At 46.2% G+C, this 16,381-nt stretch overlaps 1 protein-coding gene across 2 annotated transcripts in view; it reads left to right on the top strand.

Annotated features, from left to right (window-relative positions):
• The window catches only part of LOC144726210 (receptor tyrosine-protein kinase erbB-4-like), a 66,576-nt gene extending 55,233 nt beyond the window's left edge, over positions 1–11,343 (top strand). For both annotated transcript variants that reach the window (XM_078604729.1, XM_078604738.1), the window contains 10 exons: positions 60–158; positions 1,957–2,142; positions 2,852–3,007; positions 4,438–4,513; positions 4,641–4,787; positions 4,896–4,993; positions 5,161–5,328; positions 6,235–6,279; positions 7,503–7,842; positions 9,314–11,343. In XM_078604729.1, the coding sequence (XP_078460855.1) occupies positions 60–158; positions 1,957–2,142; positions 2,852–3,007; positions 4,438–4,513; positions 4,641–4,787; positions 4,896–4,993; positions 5,161–5,328; positions 6,235–6,279; positions 7,503–7,842; positions 9,314–9,699 (1,701 nt within the window). In that variant the 3' untranslated portion in view covers positions 9,700–11,343. The remainder of the gene's footprint in view (positions 1–59; positions 159–1,956; positions 2,143–2,851; positions 3,008–4,437; positions 4,514–4,640; positions 4,788–4,895; positions 4,994–5,160; positions 5,329–6,234; positions 6,280–7,502; positions 7,843–9,313) is intronic.
• The last annotated feature ends 5,038 nt before the right edge of the window (positions 11,344–16,381 follow it).

Below are 16,381 nucleotides of genomic sequence, written 5' to 3'. Positions count from 1 at the left end.
CCGCCTGTCTGATTAATGTCACTGACAGCAGTGACCTCATGTTGTTGTGTCCTTCACAGGGGGTATGGATACCCGAGGGAGAATCGGTCAAGATCTCCGTTGCCATCAAAGTTTTGAGAGAAGCCACATCCCCGAAGGCCAACAAGGAGATTCTGGATGCAAGTATCACATTCCACGCAGCGGATTGGCGCAAGATTAAAACCATGCAGTGCTGCTTTACACAACGGCAACTGATGTGCCACACATATGTTGTGGGTATAAACGTGGAGCGAGACTTCTCTTTCGGAGGCAACGTGTTTATTACGATAAACGATAACAATACCAATAGCGATAGCCGTAACACTCAGGCCTATCGCTCCTGTAACACTACGGGGTACGCCCCCATTACCCGATAACCTAAGGGAGGTACAGCCTCCCTTCTAGCGGGCCCTACAGACTCCGGGCTACGCTCTCATGGGTCCTCCGCTACGGGAGCTAGGGGAGGCTAGGCTGACCCTACCTAGCCAGGGTACGGGTCCCACCGCTGGTTCGCTACAACCCGGCTCTTACAAGAGCCTCGGTTGAGGGTCCCAGGGTGCTGGCCTAGTCTTCAGACGTCTTCGGGTCTTGAGGAGATGAACACTGTCGGTCCCGTTGAGAGGACCGGCTTTTATACACAAGTAGGGGCTTACCCCGCCCCTAACCACACCTTCTCCAGAACTTTCCAGAAGTCTCTGGAAAGGTCGGGAATTAATCGTTGGCCCCTAGCCCCCAGCCCCACCCCTTGGGGGTCTGGGGTCTCTACCTCCGGTCACGTGGTACCCAGGAGGGGGGGGGGGGTTACCCCAGGTCAACCACCTCACCTCCCGCTCATTTTCTCGGCCGCCCCCTATCGGCCTGTGGGGGTGGTGACCATAAGAAGAACCACAGCGCCTTGGTATGGCGCAACACATACACTACACTATAGATCAAGACTCCTGTGTAATAAAATAACAATTACAGCCTTTATCAAGCCACTGCTGGATGAAGGCCTCCCATACAATGCCGTTCGTGGGGGTTTGTTACACCATACTTAGCCATACTGGTCAGTGCGGCTTGAGGAAGCGGAGTTGTGATATCAAGAGACAGGAAAGATATGAAATTCCAATGATGTTAGCCATGGATGGGAATCGAACTCAGTTTGCTGGGATCTTAGTGCATTGTACGAATCACTGCATAACCATGTCCCCTCTATATATAATTCCATATTTGGAAAATCATCTGCAATTGTTTTTATATTGCACCGATGCTGTCTGTAACCGAATGCCTTTTGAGGCTGGATGCAAGGCTGTAGTTATTCATCTGCACAGAAACTGCTGTGAAAGAACACTTGATGTGTCGGATGATGATAATTGAGATGTTTATTATGGTAGATCCAAGTGTAATGCTGAGCACTACATGCAGGCATTGTATCCATCCTCATCATCATTATTAATCAATAATTACATTATGATAATCTTCATTGTCCTCAATCATCATTATCAGCACATCCTTTATTTATAACCAAGTAAGATAATGGAACACCAAGGGAGTGCCGATATCACCTCGTATTTCTCAATACCCTGTAGAGTTTCATATACGGAACAACATAATTGTAATGTTCTATAAATAATAACCCTGTATCAGCACCATATTTACAGCACTTAAACAAAAAGCACCATATCACTCTGTCGCTATATGAATGGGGCTTTGATTTCACATGGCCGCCTGTATTACATATACAACTATTTGTGAAGGGTTGATCTTGATTGGATCATGCCAGTGGGGCACAGTGGCATAATCAGCCGGTGTCACCCTTCCGTCGCGTGGGGATGTCGTGTCTGTTGATGAATATTTATTTTCTCGAACACAATTTCTTATTCAGGGGTAGAGGGAGTCGCGCTCGTATCGTTAGGTAGCCTGTCCCAAAAGTTGCCAATCTCGTGCGCACGCGTGCAGGAGGCGTACCTGATGGCGCGCGTGGAACACCCGTACTTGGTGCAGCTACTGGGCATCTGCCTGACCTCCACGACGCAACTCGTGACACAGCTCATGCCGCACGGCTGCCTCCTCGACTACGTGCGCGAGCACGTACACAAGCTCAACTCGCAGATCCTGCTCAACTGGTGTGTCCAGATCGCCAAGGTACGTACCACCGTGGTACTCCACCGTCTCGATCAGAATCAGAATATTTATTTTCAACAGATGTCCGGTAGTTTCACAGATGTCCAGTAGACTTGTCTCCATGGGTTTCGTTTGTTCCATTGCTCTTCTTCCTTTGCCCCCATTCTATTCCCTTCCAGTCATTGTAATTATCGTTGTCATCAGTGACCCACTTATTGACATTTTGGAGCCACGGGGGGGGGTGGGGCAATGTGGTATCCTCACTCCTAGCGGCCCCATTTTACCTTCCGGGCACTAGAATGTGGGCATGCACCATCACACACTGGTGTATGACACCAAAAGGTTAAGAACTCAGCTGAGATATGTCCAGTAGTAACAGTGTTTGTTATCCCTTTCCGCATTCCGTTCCTTTTGCGCCAGTGATGCTCGCACGAGCTAGCCTTGCCACCTCGCGGGGTCACAGGAGGAATATTTCAATGTCACAGTAGTGTAACGCATTACCGTGTGTTGAGTGGTGTAATATTAAACAGCTGAAAAAACCGGTACTTTTTTATGTCCTGGTAAAACTGAAACAGATTTCCCAGGACAGCTATGTCAAAAATATACGAACCAGGACAGACGACAACCCTGGTGTGTGAAGCTGAGCGGCATGGTACCTACTGCCCCCCCCCCCACCACCATTTGCTCCTTCGACCCCACTTCCTTGCCCCCCCCCCCTCCCCCCGCACAGGGCATGCTCTACCTGGAAGACCAGCGGCTGGTGCACCGCGACCTCGCCGCACGCAACATCCTCGTCAAGGCCGTCAACCACGTCAAGATCACCGACTTTGGGCTGGCGCGGCTGCTCGACGGCGACGAGCAGGAGTACCACGCCGAGGGGGGCAAGGTGACGATCGCCGCCACCGGCGCCGGGATCCAATCGCAGCACAGAGCCTTCGCCAGTCGTGTGCGGCAAGGCCTGCGGAAGTACTGTAGGAGTAGGATTATGGGTTCTTCAACTAGCAAACCAGCAGGTCCGTGTTAGCCGCTGAGGTCGTGACTGGTTTTCTTTTTTTTTCATTCATCTTGCTCTATGCCCCCGTACCGCTGGAGTTGTGCACTTTGATATCTAAATTGAAAATCCGTTTCTTTAGAACTGCTTTTTGTGTTTAGTTTGTTTTCATTCTCCCGCACCTCTGTTTAGCACGGTTGGCTACGTACGGTGCAAAAGACGCTCAACATGCATGCACTGATGCCTACTTTATTGAGGGCGATATTGGCACGTAAAATAAAGACTGATTGGTTGATGTTGGCATCTGAAGAAAACACCTTAATTAACTCGAATGGCTCTGTGGTGTTATAAATAGTCCTTGAACTCCATTTTACGAATGAAAGCAACAACTGGCTTCAAGTGCATTGCTATCTTTGTGATTTATCAACGTCATCGTGCCCTAACGAGCAGCGCTCATAGTTGTCAGCAGTCTATCTCAGCTGGACCCAGAACTCGAGGCACGTCTGCGACGAAGAGCAGACGATGGCTCGCTCAACTGCTTCAGTGTCATCTGTTAGGGGAGCCGTGCCCGGCTGATGATTGACGTGCCACTATTGGCCGGGCACACAAATGATCGCCATTGATCTGACTAAGTTGCGATGATGGACGTGAAATTAATGAAGCAATATTGAGCCTTGGGTGGAAACTTCCCATTCCTTTATCAGATATTTGTATACATTGAACGGTGACGTCCTACAGTGGCACTTATTTTATTGACCCAAGAAGGACATTTAATTTTAAAAATGGTCATGAATGGCTATTAGACAACATTCGAGTATGCTTTGGCAATTGTACAAATAGCTGTGCCCTGCTTAAGATTCTCATAAATAGCAAAACCAGCATATGTTTAGAATACATCGCTTGGAGTTATGCATTTTAAAAGTCCTGCTTTTTACACGCTTTTATTTAACTCACTTCGTCTGTTGTATCCTCAAAAAATAAATCTTGTAACTAAATTTTTACACACTTCCCAATGTGCTGTCGACTGCAAACTTCGTATAGGTATGTCATACTGATGACAATACGATATTCTATCATAAAAAAATAAAAAATAAATATTTGTAAACAATATTTTTTACGCCTCTAATTGTCCACGCTCAACTCACGTTGGCTGTAAAACACCACGTGGTCCCTTACGTCACGGCAAGCCTCGGGGAGCCACGCCGAGGGGTGGGGGATGTGGAAGGAGGGGAGGGGCGATGGGGGAAGGGGGCAGGGGGAGGGGCAGCTCGGACAGTACATTTCATTAAAGCGTGTTTGAAAAAATAAGTATTTTTTTTTCTCAGATGCCCATCAAGTGGATGGCATTGGAATCCATACAGTACAGAAAATTCACTCACCAGAGCGACGTGTGGAGTTTTGGTAAGAATACGATCTGTTTTGTTGAATGAAAGTTGTTTATTTTCAAAGTGCTCTAGAGAAAGTTGTTTGAACCACACGTGGACTTCAAAGTAGAATAAGAGTTTGCTGTTGCTTGTGGTCCCTGCAGGAGTCACCGTATGGGAGCTGATGATGTTTGGAGGAAAACCGTATGATGGAATTCCAGCCCGAGAAATACCAGATCTTCTGGAGAAGGGGGAGAGGCTGCCTCAGCCTTCTATCTGCACCATTGATGTGTACATGGTCATGGTCAAATGTAAGCCATATGTGCCCACTCCATCTTGAGGTTCTTCTATAATGTCTAAGTCCACACATGGAAATTTAACCGGACCCTATGTTAACTTTATTTCTTATTCATTTTAAGGTTGGATGATCGATGCCGAGGCACGCCCAAGGTTCAGCGAGCTTATTTCGGACTTCTCTAAGATGGCCCGAGATCCAAAGAGGTTCTTGGTCATCCAGGTGAGTGCAGGTCAACGTGCCTACAAATGTACACAGCTCGCAGCTGACTTTAATCACCAAAAAGTATGAGCATATATTTAAGCCACTGAACAGAGAGTCCACTGGATGTAGAGTGAGCGCTGGGAAATAGTGGGGCTCTGTTGACTGCACTGACTTTTCTGCTGCAGGGAGATGGACTGCATGACCAGCACAGCCCCTTGGACAGCAAGTTCTACAAGAACCTGCTGGAGGACGATGAGTTTAAGGACTTTGTGGATGGAGAAGAGTACCTCAATACTAAGCCCTTTACACTGCAGCCTCCTCCTACAGGCCGGAGAAGGGGGGCATCTGCAGTGGTGAGACCGTCGAGATGAAGTCAGCACATGAGGTCACCACGGTGACGCCGCAATGCCCTCTCGCCAATAAATATCCATAACCACGTGCTAAGCCATTTTGGCTTCAGAGCGCCTGGTGATTGATTATGCTCATTTTCCGGAGCATTTTAAAGAGAGTCTGTCGACTGCTCGGTTTCCTGTTCATAATTCACTTGGGTTTTTAAAAATAATTTCCTGACCGGTTCTGGCACATTCTAGTTTGCACTAAAGCTGCATTTTGTTATGTTTTGTATCTCCACTAAATGCTAAGAAATATTTTACTTCCAAGGTATGTAATATTTTGTAGAGCTAGTCCTGTGGCTCGTAGTCTAGAGACTGATGCATTTACATTGCCGTTCAAGGTGGTTGAGACCTTGGGTAAGTTGGTAAGTTGCTTTATCTGATAGTCTTCCGTGTATGCTATGTAGTGAACCATTTCTGGATTGTTTAAATTGTGAATATGATGATTCGGTTTACTAAACACCTAAGAAGCATATACAGAATAGTTTGTTAAAAGTTTTTGTTTTCCAAGCTGTTAAAACGCATCGTCATGAGAGAAGCAGCCTTTAAGGGATTCTCACACAGCAGTGCAAAAACATTGCATTATAAAACGGCCCACGGAAGGAGATATCACATAACTACTTCTGAGATTCCGTCTGTAACATCTTTGATTGACAATGTGGGACTCTAAACCTTTCCAACATGCCCTGCTACAGAGAAAAACAACTCGTACTACGTTTGAGAACACGGTGTAATCATGGGTGGTTAGGATCCAGAATTGAACCCGGGATTCTCGGTGGTGCCGGCTTAGTCCACTGACCCACGGGCCACCTGGTTACCGACTACGATTGAATATTTTAACAACACCGATCGTTGTTTTTCTTCCAGACCAACGGAGACAGTTCGGCTGCTCCAACGTCACCAACAAACAGTGTAAGTTTAGTTTCACCGTTTAATGCGCATGCAAGTGACATTATCTGCAGCATATTTGAAGTACAACGTAATTTACGTTCAAGTCCAGGAAACCGAGGGAAACAAATATTTTTTTTTTGCCCCCCGGAAATCCAATGTCACACAAACGATGCGATGTTCATAATTGTAATGATAGGTAACGTGTTATAGTGATTGTTTTTGTTCTATCTCGGATCAAATCAATGTTTGATTGAAGAAAATCTGACTGGATGACAGACAAAAAAAAACAAGTGACTGTGTTGGCAGTAGAAATAAAAAAAATCTCACGACATTCATCATGAACACTGCCTTATAAAAGTTTTTGTTAAGCCCGCGGCCTTGTGGCAGATTGACTGTGCAAATTCGGGCTGAGGGAGAGAAGGCATTCGTTACCCAAGGTGTGCCTGGGTAATTGGCTCAGCTCCTGCTATATAGAGGGACTATAGAAGCCAGAGAAAGGAGAGGAGGGCAGGAAGCGGCGGCTCCATACTGCTAATGGCGACAGTGGTGATGCAAAGTGTGATGACGATGCTGCGAAAAGCCTGTGAGTGATGCACAAGAAGTACACCGTGAACCCTGTTACTGAGTTCCACCGAACAGCGCTAGAAAGACCCTTTGGCAAGGCTACTATGTAATGCAACGGCCCTTATTCTTTTGGACATGCACTTCAATCAAAGGACCATGCCAGAAATGTTGGCCTCGGCCAGGGGTCAGCAAACAAAATAAAAAGAAGAGACATTTTTTTCGAATTCGGTAAAAAAAACTCAATATTTCAAGAGCCGCAATGCCATGTCACTATGAGACGGTGGCTCCTGAATAAATGACATCACGAATCAGTCCTTAAATAGCCGCAGGTTGCCGACCCCTGGCCTATGCGGTAATAATCACCAACTTGAGTATTTTTTATTGTGCAAGGTGACAGGCAGATAACTTTCAAACCATCTCACTTGGTGGACAGCATTGTTGTGTTGTTGTACTGTACATCTATGCTTTCACGTATATGCTGCCTGCCCTTACCAACCCACATGGTGAAGCATAATCAAATAACCTCCTCGGCCTACATTGCACAGAGAGGCCCTCATCCAACGGTGGAATGACATGTACTTGTATGTCAGCCTCACACAACTGATGGTAGCTTACGCGAGCCAACAGCGCGGGCTAAACACGGAGTGTGGTCGCGTGTTTGCGTGCGTGTTTGCGTGCAGCAAGCGCCGCTGCTCGCGGACAGACGCTCGTCGTCACGTTCCGCCTCCGGCCGGGCTCACGGGCAGGCCGCCTCCTTCGAGGGCCCCGTGCGGGATGGGGGCCACGGCGCCCGTGTCCCCGTGACCCCGCACCCTCGGCTCGGCCGCAGCGTGCACCACAACGGGGTCGAGCAGGGGGCCAAGGGCATGGACGGTGCCGCCGCCGCGGCCGCCGCCACCACCGCCAAGTGCGGAATTGTCCCCAGGGTTAACAGCCTGCGCTACCTCAAGTCGCCCGGCGCACAGCCCCCGACGGAAGAAGAGTCGGATGTCCTACCGGACCCTGGTTGGCCCCAATCTGGTGCGTGCCACGTTTATATTCACACTCACTTTGAATTCTTCATCATCATCATCAGCCATGATCAATCCCCCGCTGCTCGATACACTATCCAGGGGCAACCCTTGCCTGGCTTTTGAGATCTGATGAGATCAGATCCATTACAGGTTATTTGTTCATTATTATCATCATCAACCATGATTAATCCACTACTGGATGAAGCCCCCCCCCCTCCTTCCTCCCAAGCTGTCAGCCAACTCTGAAGGCCCTGTGACATAACCATCTGTCTATCTGCTGCGCACGAGCCAATTTCATTGATCAGTCTCTGTGGTGGATGTATTCTCGGGCGCAACGCCATTATATTGTTTTATCATTCTTCATTTTTGCAAAACGGATAAGCAGATTATATTCCTCATTTTAACATATACCTGTGTCTCCACGTAAAAAATATGATTTTTTTTGTTACACAATCCATCGGCCCCCATGGCCTTCTGGGAATGCATAATTCCAGCAGTATTTATTCAGTAGAAGCCAACTGTGGACTGACATATAGTGTATCATCAACAGTAGTCAGGATTGCTTGAATCAATGCTGCTGAACTGCTAGGTGCTACAGATATGGGTCCTAGAATCTTGATTTTAAGTAAAGTTAAATTTAATCTTACACACGTATTGAACTCTGTCTTGTATTTTATGCACGTACAGCCCTTTTTGTCAATACATTGCTGAATAAAGAGCCTCCCCACACAGTACAGGTCATGACCATACTTCGCCACGTTGATTAGTGTGCTACGATGAAGGTGGGGAGAGTGGCTATTGAGCACAAAAGCACAGCACAATAATGGATGTTGCAGCATTGCTCTCTGCTGTCCGCCTTGTAGCCCTGCGGCAGTCGAAAACAAATTGCTGTGCATAGTGGTCACCCATCTAGACACTATCCAGATCCAACCCTGTTAAGTTTGCGAGATCTGAAAAGATCGAATGCATTCCGGGTGATTTTAGGCATCCTAATCATCATCGGCCACGATCAATCCATTGATTTATGAATGTCTCCCGAAGCCATCGCTATCGTTAATGATCCAGCGCGGCAATATATTTAGTCACAATGTATTTAATTTCCCCCAGGTTATCTTTGCAAAAGAGAGATTTGTCTCAATAGGCTGTCATTTCAATCTAACAAATTGATGATAATAATGATCGCCATTAGACCTCCTTTGCCAATCAGTTTCAAGGACAATGCATATATTATCAGTGTGTTTTTATTTGCATTTTGACTGCAAGTATTGTGGTTGATGCAGACATGAATCCTCGTAAAAAGGTTTCAGTTTTGTTGCCAGAAAAAGTGGGAAACCCCTATTATGATGACAATGATAACAATGTAGTCATCCAAGATAAAAAAACAACTGTTTTCCGACTGATGCAACATTTTAAGGGCTCATTCTGACCTAAGTATTTCCATGCCATCCCTTGTCCGACACACGTGAACCCGATCGCAGGTGACCCCTCATTGATGCTGGAGAACCCGGATTACCTGGAAAGCCCGACGGCCGTCACGCACGGCCCCCGAGGCGATCAGCAGATCTACGTCAACGACTTTCCCAGCCCAATGGAAAACCCAGAATACATGGAGCAGGAGAAGACACCGTCGACAGGAGAACCCGACTGCCCCTTGATATGTGACGAGCGGCCAGCGCCCGGCTCCGGTGCGACGAGTGAGAGAAACCAGGAATACTTGAACATGCAGCCGGCCAAAAGCAGGCCCAGGCAGAATGGCGGCGTGATGCTCAGCACCGCAGAGAACGTGGAATACTTGGGGGACTTTGCCGAGACGCCTGCAGCGGTTACGCTGCACAACTCTCTATCAACTCACACCACTGTTTGACACTCAGGGACACTTGTGTGTGCCTCCGCAGTAGTATAAAACTATCAACAGCGGCACCAGTATCATTAGTAGTAGTAGCAGCAGTGACAGCGGCAACGTTATCATTTCTAAGCTGCAGCACAATGCACTATCACCCATACCAATATGTCACACCAGGACACAGTGAGTGCAGTAGTGGCGGCGGCAGGAAAGTCACTACCCTCTGTGCGCAGCACGAATCGTACATTTGCGCACTCGTTTGATCATGTTGACACATCACTGATGAATGGGATTTCTGTGGAAATATCCACATCCTTCACGAAAGACATAGTCATGCCCTTCTCGACAGATAGCAACTCATGGCTAAATGGTTAAGCATTTCTGCAGTATATCATTAATATCAAATTTGCAATAATTTATTAATTTACAAGGTACGTAGCTGTGATTTGTAACTTTCCAAAGCAAATGTAAATCTGTGCACATTTTAAATTGGTTAAAATACACAATTATTTATATTTACTCTCGTTTGCTTACCCCTTCGGCATTTATTCACAATTACATCTTAAGTGGCACATAGAGTGGGGGATAAAAGGACTGTACATTTATATTTTATTTTTGTAAATGATGATTTGGAAGAACGGGAGAGTAGGGTGTGAAATTGAACGCAACTTTGCTCAAGGTGACCACTTTTAAATTTGCACAGAGAAACTTTTTAGATATATAGATTTGCTTATTTTGATATGTCGACATGCAAAAATAAATGATAGATATGAAAACTGCAACTGTAGAGCACATTAGTATTTGTGTGGAGTCCTATGGTAAGAGTATGGTTTTGGTTTGACTGGAAATGTATTTGTGTCGTCTATGCTACGTATTATCATTTGTTTGCAGTATAAATAAGTTTTTTTTAATGCTAGGTTTAAGATATATATTTTGTTCAGATGAGGGTGCTTGTTGCATAATGGAACACTGCCGGGTGAATACCTTTAGTTTGTTAATCAAGTTATTATCCCGCTTCAAAACAACAACTTCAGGATCATGCAGCTAAGCATAGTGTATTCTTCTTCTTGGTTCTTTCGGTAAAGTCACGTAAAAGGGAAGTAATAAAATAATAAAAATAAAACATAATAAAATTATTCTCACGACGTTTCGGCCTGTCGCCTCGACAGACCTGGTTTTCACCTGAGGACGGCTACTTGCGTTGTGGCCGAAACGTCGTGAGAATTATTTTATTATGTTTTATTTTTATTATTTTATTTCTTCCCTTCTACGTGACTTTACCGAAAGAACCAAGAAGATGAATCCCTGCAGTGACGAAAGCTTTAAATCGAAATAGTGTACTCTGTTTTGCATGATTTTATGGTGACTTTGTGCTGGTATATGTATATTTTGTATTATAATTTTTAACAATGATTACTGCTGAAGCCTACAATAATTGAAACCACTGAAATATACAGCACACATTTGTGTATTGCAGTTTTCGTTTTTCAGTTGACAACACTGCAGTGAAGATGATTTGGTAGCCCGATGTAATTTTAAATGTATTATAATTTTATCAGACTTTTACGGTAATCGTCACACATTACACTTTTCTATATTTGTAGCTCTTGGTTGTGAACACAGTTTTTATACCAGAAACATATAAATAAAAGTTTGCTTAACCTAGCAGAATGCCGAGTGAGTCTGCTGTGTTAATTATAGCATTGCGATCAGATTTCACCTTTTCACAATGTCGTTAGAAAGTAATATATTACTTTCCAGATGTTAAACCGTTTGCATGCTTTCACACCTGTGCACAGTCACACGCACAACTGAACGGGTACACACAGGGACTGGCCCACACACATACACACACGTCGACCAAAAGTCAAGTTTAAAAAAATATCTCGACCAAACAGCGTAGCAGTTGGCAAGGACCTGTGGCCTTTATTTGCACAGGTGTTGACCAAGAAACCCAGCGTTAACCCTCAGGAGGATTTTGCAAGCGAGTTGGCATAAACAGGGCTCCATTCATAGCAGATTATTTTAAATATATATTGTAGTGGCATTTATGATTTCGGCTGCAGTACAACCTGTAACCCTGCGCCTGACGGGCTGATGTGACATGTGTTTGGTACACCGCCAAGGTACATGCCAGGGTGCCGTGTTCAGGATTCTGTGAGCCAATGTGGGTTGCAGCCCAGAAAGCCAGTCTAGCAAGTGTCTGCGCCGTCTGCTCTGCCAGACCCGATGTAGAAGGGTGGAAAAAAACCCAGCATAGACGCTGGGTTTAAAAGCAACTTACTCTCCAGCCAAGGTCTCAAGGGATGTACGAGGTGACGAGATGTTAACGACCCTGACGCCTATCTATTTGGAGTTTTCCTGTTCTCTCCGTGGTCGCGTGGATTTTTCTCCGGGTCCTCCGGTTTCCCCCTCCACATTTAGCATGAACATGCGTTTAGAGTATTTGGCTGCTGTAAATTTCCACACGATACGTCACTTCGTCGGGCTATAATTTGTGGCCAAGTCGCTTCTGAAACACATTCCTGCGGAGGGAGCTGGTAGGAACGTTGGGTTGCTCGATCAATGGCCAGGGTCAACGGCGGCGTGGTGTATCCCGCAAATATGCCCGACTGTGAGGGCTTGCACAAGCCGGCGTGAGTAGGTTAAACATTGCGTTTTATAAGGGCACCACGGGGTGACCAGCCCCTCTCCACCCAGCTCCACCCCTCCCACCCCCCACCCAGCCCCACCCTCCCCACCCAGCCCCTCCCCACCCTCCCCAGCCATCCCCTCCCCTCCCCACCCAGCCCCACCCTCCCCACCCTCCCCTCCCCACGCAGCCCCTCCCTCCCCACCCAGCCCCTTCCTGCACGACGGACGGACGGACACAATAATCCCCTGTGGGCTGGTGTAACCAGGAGGTTCCTACCAGTAAAATAGCTGTCTAGCTTAGTGGGCCTTATCTGGTCAAATAAAAAGTTAAGTTTAGTCAAAGATGGTTCAACGTCATGAGAATACTACTACGACTTCGACGTATGTTGTTGCAGTTGTGCTGCATTGCTCTCCGATGTGTTTTCTGGTTCCTAAAGAAGCTTCCCGAGATTTCCCAGCATGCGGAACAAACAAATCGTTGGACATGCCTAGCAACAAGCGGTTCAACTCGAAAACATCGGAGAGCTATCCAATAAGATAGTCTAGAACTGGGAATTACACGAGCAGAAGCCAATAGAACTAGTTGGAGATAGACACAGCTCAAAATTTTCCATGAGTTGGGCTGAATTGTTTTATTTCCTGAGTTTCATGGCTCTCTTTCATAATCCCAATTGATTAAATTGCGGGTAATTTTTCAAATGATCACGACGCTGGCATACAACGGCCGACTCTTGCGAGCGACGTCACGGGATCTTTAACGTTGGAAACGGACGGCGCATATTTTGACAGCTAATACACCCGCGGTATTTATCAGGGCGGTCACTCTATTCGAAACGTGAACCTCTGCAAAAAAGGAGCGAACGCGCCAGCACAGGTGCCGCGTCACTGCCCCACGTTGCTGAACGCGAGGCATTTGGCCCAAAATGTTCAACTGCGACCGTGGGAGCTGAGCTGGTTGTAAACGCATGGTGCTCTTGTACGCGTGGCTCGGACATCGGCCTCGTGCAAGTAGAGGCGTTGAGGTTCCCATCAAAGTCGCCACTTTACACTCAAGAGCCGCACTGTACCCTGGATGAGCCTTGGTGAAGCGGGTATACACTTGGCATCCTCGCAAGGCTTGGTACAGTCCGAGGATCATTGAAAACGTGCTGAAATATTCCTTTCACCACCGTGGACGTTGACCCAACACTGTTCTTTTCATTGATAAGCACAGTAATGGTCCTTTGCGAAAAATAACGAGCACTGGGAAAATGTTCATTACATATTGTTCGGTCGCAAGGAATTTTTCTTCTTTTTTGTTTGCGAATGACAATGGTGGTGAAGCATTCGCAAGCCATTGTTCGTCATGCACAGCAGCCAAACGAAGTCTGAAATGTGTAACTAAGAAACATTGCGCGTTGCCATCAACGGCTGTTGTTCCGTTGCGGGCGTTGTGCCCGGCTTACACATTGTATCTGCGTTAATTGGTGGCGAGGGGGGGGGGTAATTATGTCGTGGGTGTACACAGTTGTTGACCCCACTGGCATTTACCGTAAATCCCGAGGTCGACGGTTCATTCTCGGCAGTTGAATCAACGGGCAAGTTTCTTGACCATCTTCAACGCCCACCACCACCACCACACCACTACCACCACACCACCAACTCCCGGCTTCTGTCGCCCCAACAGGGCGCCACGGTGGCTAGGAGATGTTAACTGCCTCGCCTTGTGTACAGGATGTCATGGGGTTCGATCCCGACGCTGACGCCTGCTGTATATTTGGAGCTTGCATGCATCTCTCCCCGTGGTCGCGTGGATTTTTCTCCGGGTCCTCCGGTTTTTTCCCCCCACATTTAGGATCGACATCACGGCGTTTCGAGTATTTGCCTGCTGCACATTTCCACGTGATGAGCCACTTCGTTGATTTGTTGGCCAGGTCGCTTTTGAAAAAAGAGCTACGTCACTCCGTGGGCCTTTACCTGGTAAAATAAAATAAAAAAGATTACATAGTTTAACAGTTACAATTAGTACACCGGAGTCGATCGCCAGGTCCCACGTGGTGGGGTAAAACGTGGGTACTCGCACATCTCTCAAGATGAAAAAACAACCCATCAGGAGTGGCGTGAGTAAGAAATTGCAGGGCTGAACTTGTACCTAAACACATTTGGCCTTGAACCACTTATGATAACAAGTGTGCAGCAGGAATGCGCTTTTGTGGCTGTTGAGCCAGCACTGTAATGCATCTCAAGGCACGAGAGGACTACATTTATTTTACACGCATTCCTTTACAGTGTTTTTTTTTCTGTATAAGGGGCACAGTCTCTGAACAAAACTACCACACTCGGGTTTAAAAAAAAACCGCGATGCGATACAGCTTTAAAAGGACGATTTACAGAGCGCGTTAAACAAACAGCTTCAACTCTTATTTAACGCCTTGACAGATAGATTATTAAACTTGTGGGTTTTTTTTCAAAGCTGCTCATCCTTCAATGCTCGAGTAAGTCAGATTTTTTTTGTGTGTGGTATCCATTTATTCGCCCCAGATTCTCAGCAGAAGTCACTGCAGGTGCCGGAACATTTGGTCATAAAAAGAAGCCAGGATTTTGGATTTAGATCGTCTGGGAAGAAATGTTTTAATTTTATGTCTTCCTAATGAAGTAAAATGTTAAAGGATTTAGAGACGTGCATACTATTATTGGGCTACCATACTTGTAATGTTTTTCTTTTTTGATTATTGAATTACAATTCTGAAATGATATTGCAGGAGCCCTCCAACACGATAGTATGAATTAGCTAAAGGGTTCCCCATCACCAGGGTTATCCTCATGCACCAGAATGAATACTGTAAATTACTATATTGTAATCACAGTCTGGTTGAAAACGCCACTCATGCGGACAAAAAGGTAAATGTGCTTCCCTGAAATGTCTTGCTCACCCCACTGATTATGGAAGGGCTTCCACAAGAGGGAGCTATGGATGGCCCCAATAGATGGCATTTGGCCTACTGATCCCCGCTGGCCAAACGCCTAGGAATAAACTGAACTAAACAATTTTTTTTATTTCACCAGGTAAGGCCCACTGAGCTGTATAGCTCTTTTTCAGAAGCGACCTGGCCACAAATGATAGCTCAAGAAAGTCGATTATCATGCAGACATTTATAGCAGCCAAAACACTCTAAACGCATGTCTCTAAATGTGGAGGGAAATCCCGGAGAAAAGTCCACGTGACCACGGGGAGAACGTGAAAACTCCAAATATACAGGAGTCCCACGACCACCTGTATACCAGGCGAGGTAGTTAACATCCAGAGGTGGGATTACCCGCACTTTACCCCACTATTCGCAACCCGTCGATGAACTGTGGCGTAACCCAATTATACTGCTGGCTGGGCAGAGGCTGGGCAGTGGGGGGGGATTAAGAAGCTTACTAATTGTTTCAACCACCATGTCCAGCGTATCGAACCGGTGACTTATGCTATAAAGATCAAACTTAAAATATTAAATGTATCCTATCTGCCATATTAGATCACACACCTGAAATTAAACATAATGAATCCATGAGTACTCTACCACGAATATGCCAGGTCTACAAGCTATATTTCCCTGCATCAGTTTGACTCGCAGAGGATGTTTTACAGGTTGCTAGACCCGATAACCATCTCCAATTGGTCAGAAATTCTAGCCTAGAATTTAGCGAAAGTACGGGAACCTCTACAAAACAGAAGAACACTTTCCATGCCCACCCTATATATTGCATTCTATAGACATCACCAGCATCCAAACTAAAGTAAATAGCTGAATTATGATAGCCACCAATATTACAAACGCCAAACCATCCGCATTAATTTGACCAAATGAGAATACTTTTATTTTATTTCATGCAAATATCCAGTCCTTGGCAGAGGAGCGACAGCAAAGGCGTTTTGCACACTATGCTGAGAAACCCGGTGACCTGGGTTCGTTTCCCAGCCACGGCTAATTTCAGTCGCGAATGTTATTTGAACCAGCCTTGGAGCTAGCTCCTTGCCTTCAACCTTTATCAATCGCTCCTGACCAGCATAGCCACTCAAACCCCATGACTTACAGTAAAACAA

Source organism: Lampetra planeri, chromosome 2 (genome assembly GCF_965212315.1).
Source record: "Lampetra planeri chromosome 2, kcLamPlan1.2.h2, whole genome shotgun sequence".
In the NCBI taxonomy this organism is placed as follows: Eukaryota; Metazoa; Chordata; class Hyperoartia; order Petromyzontiformes; family Petromyzontidae; genus Lampetra; species Lampetra planeri.
This window is presented reverse-complemented; position numbering and strand designations above follow the sequence as displayed.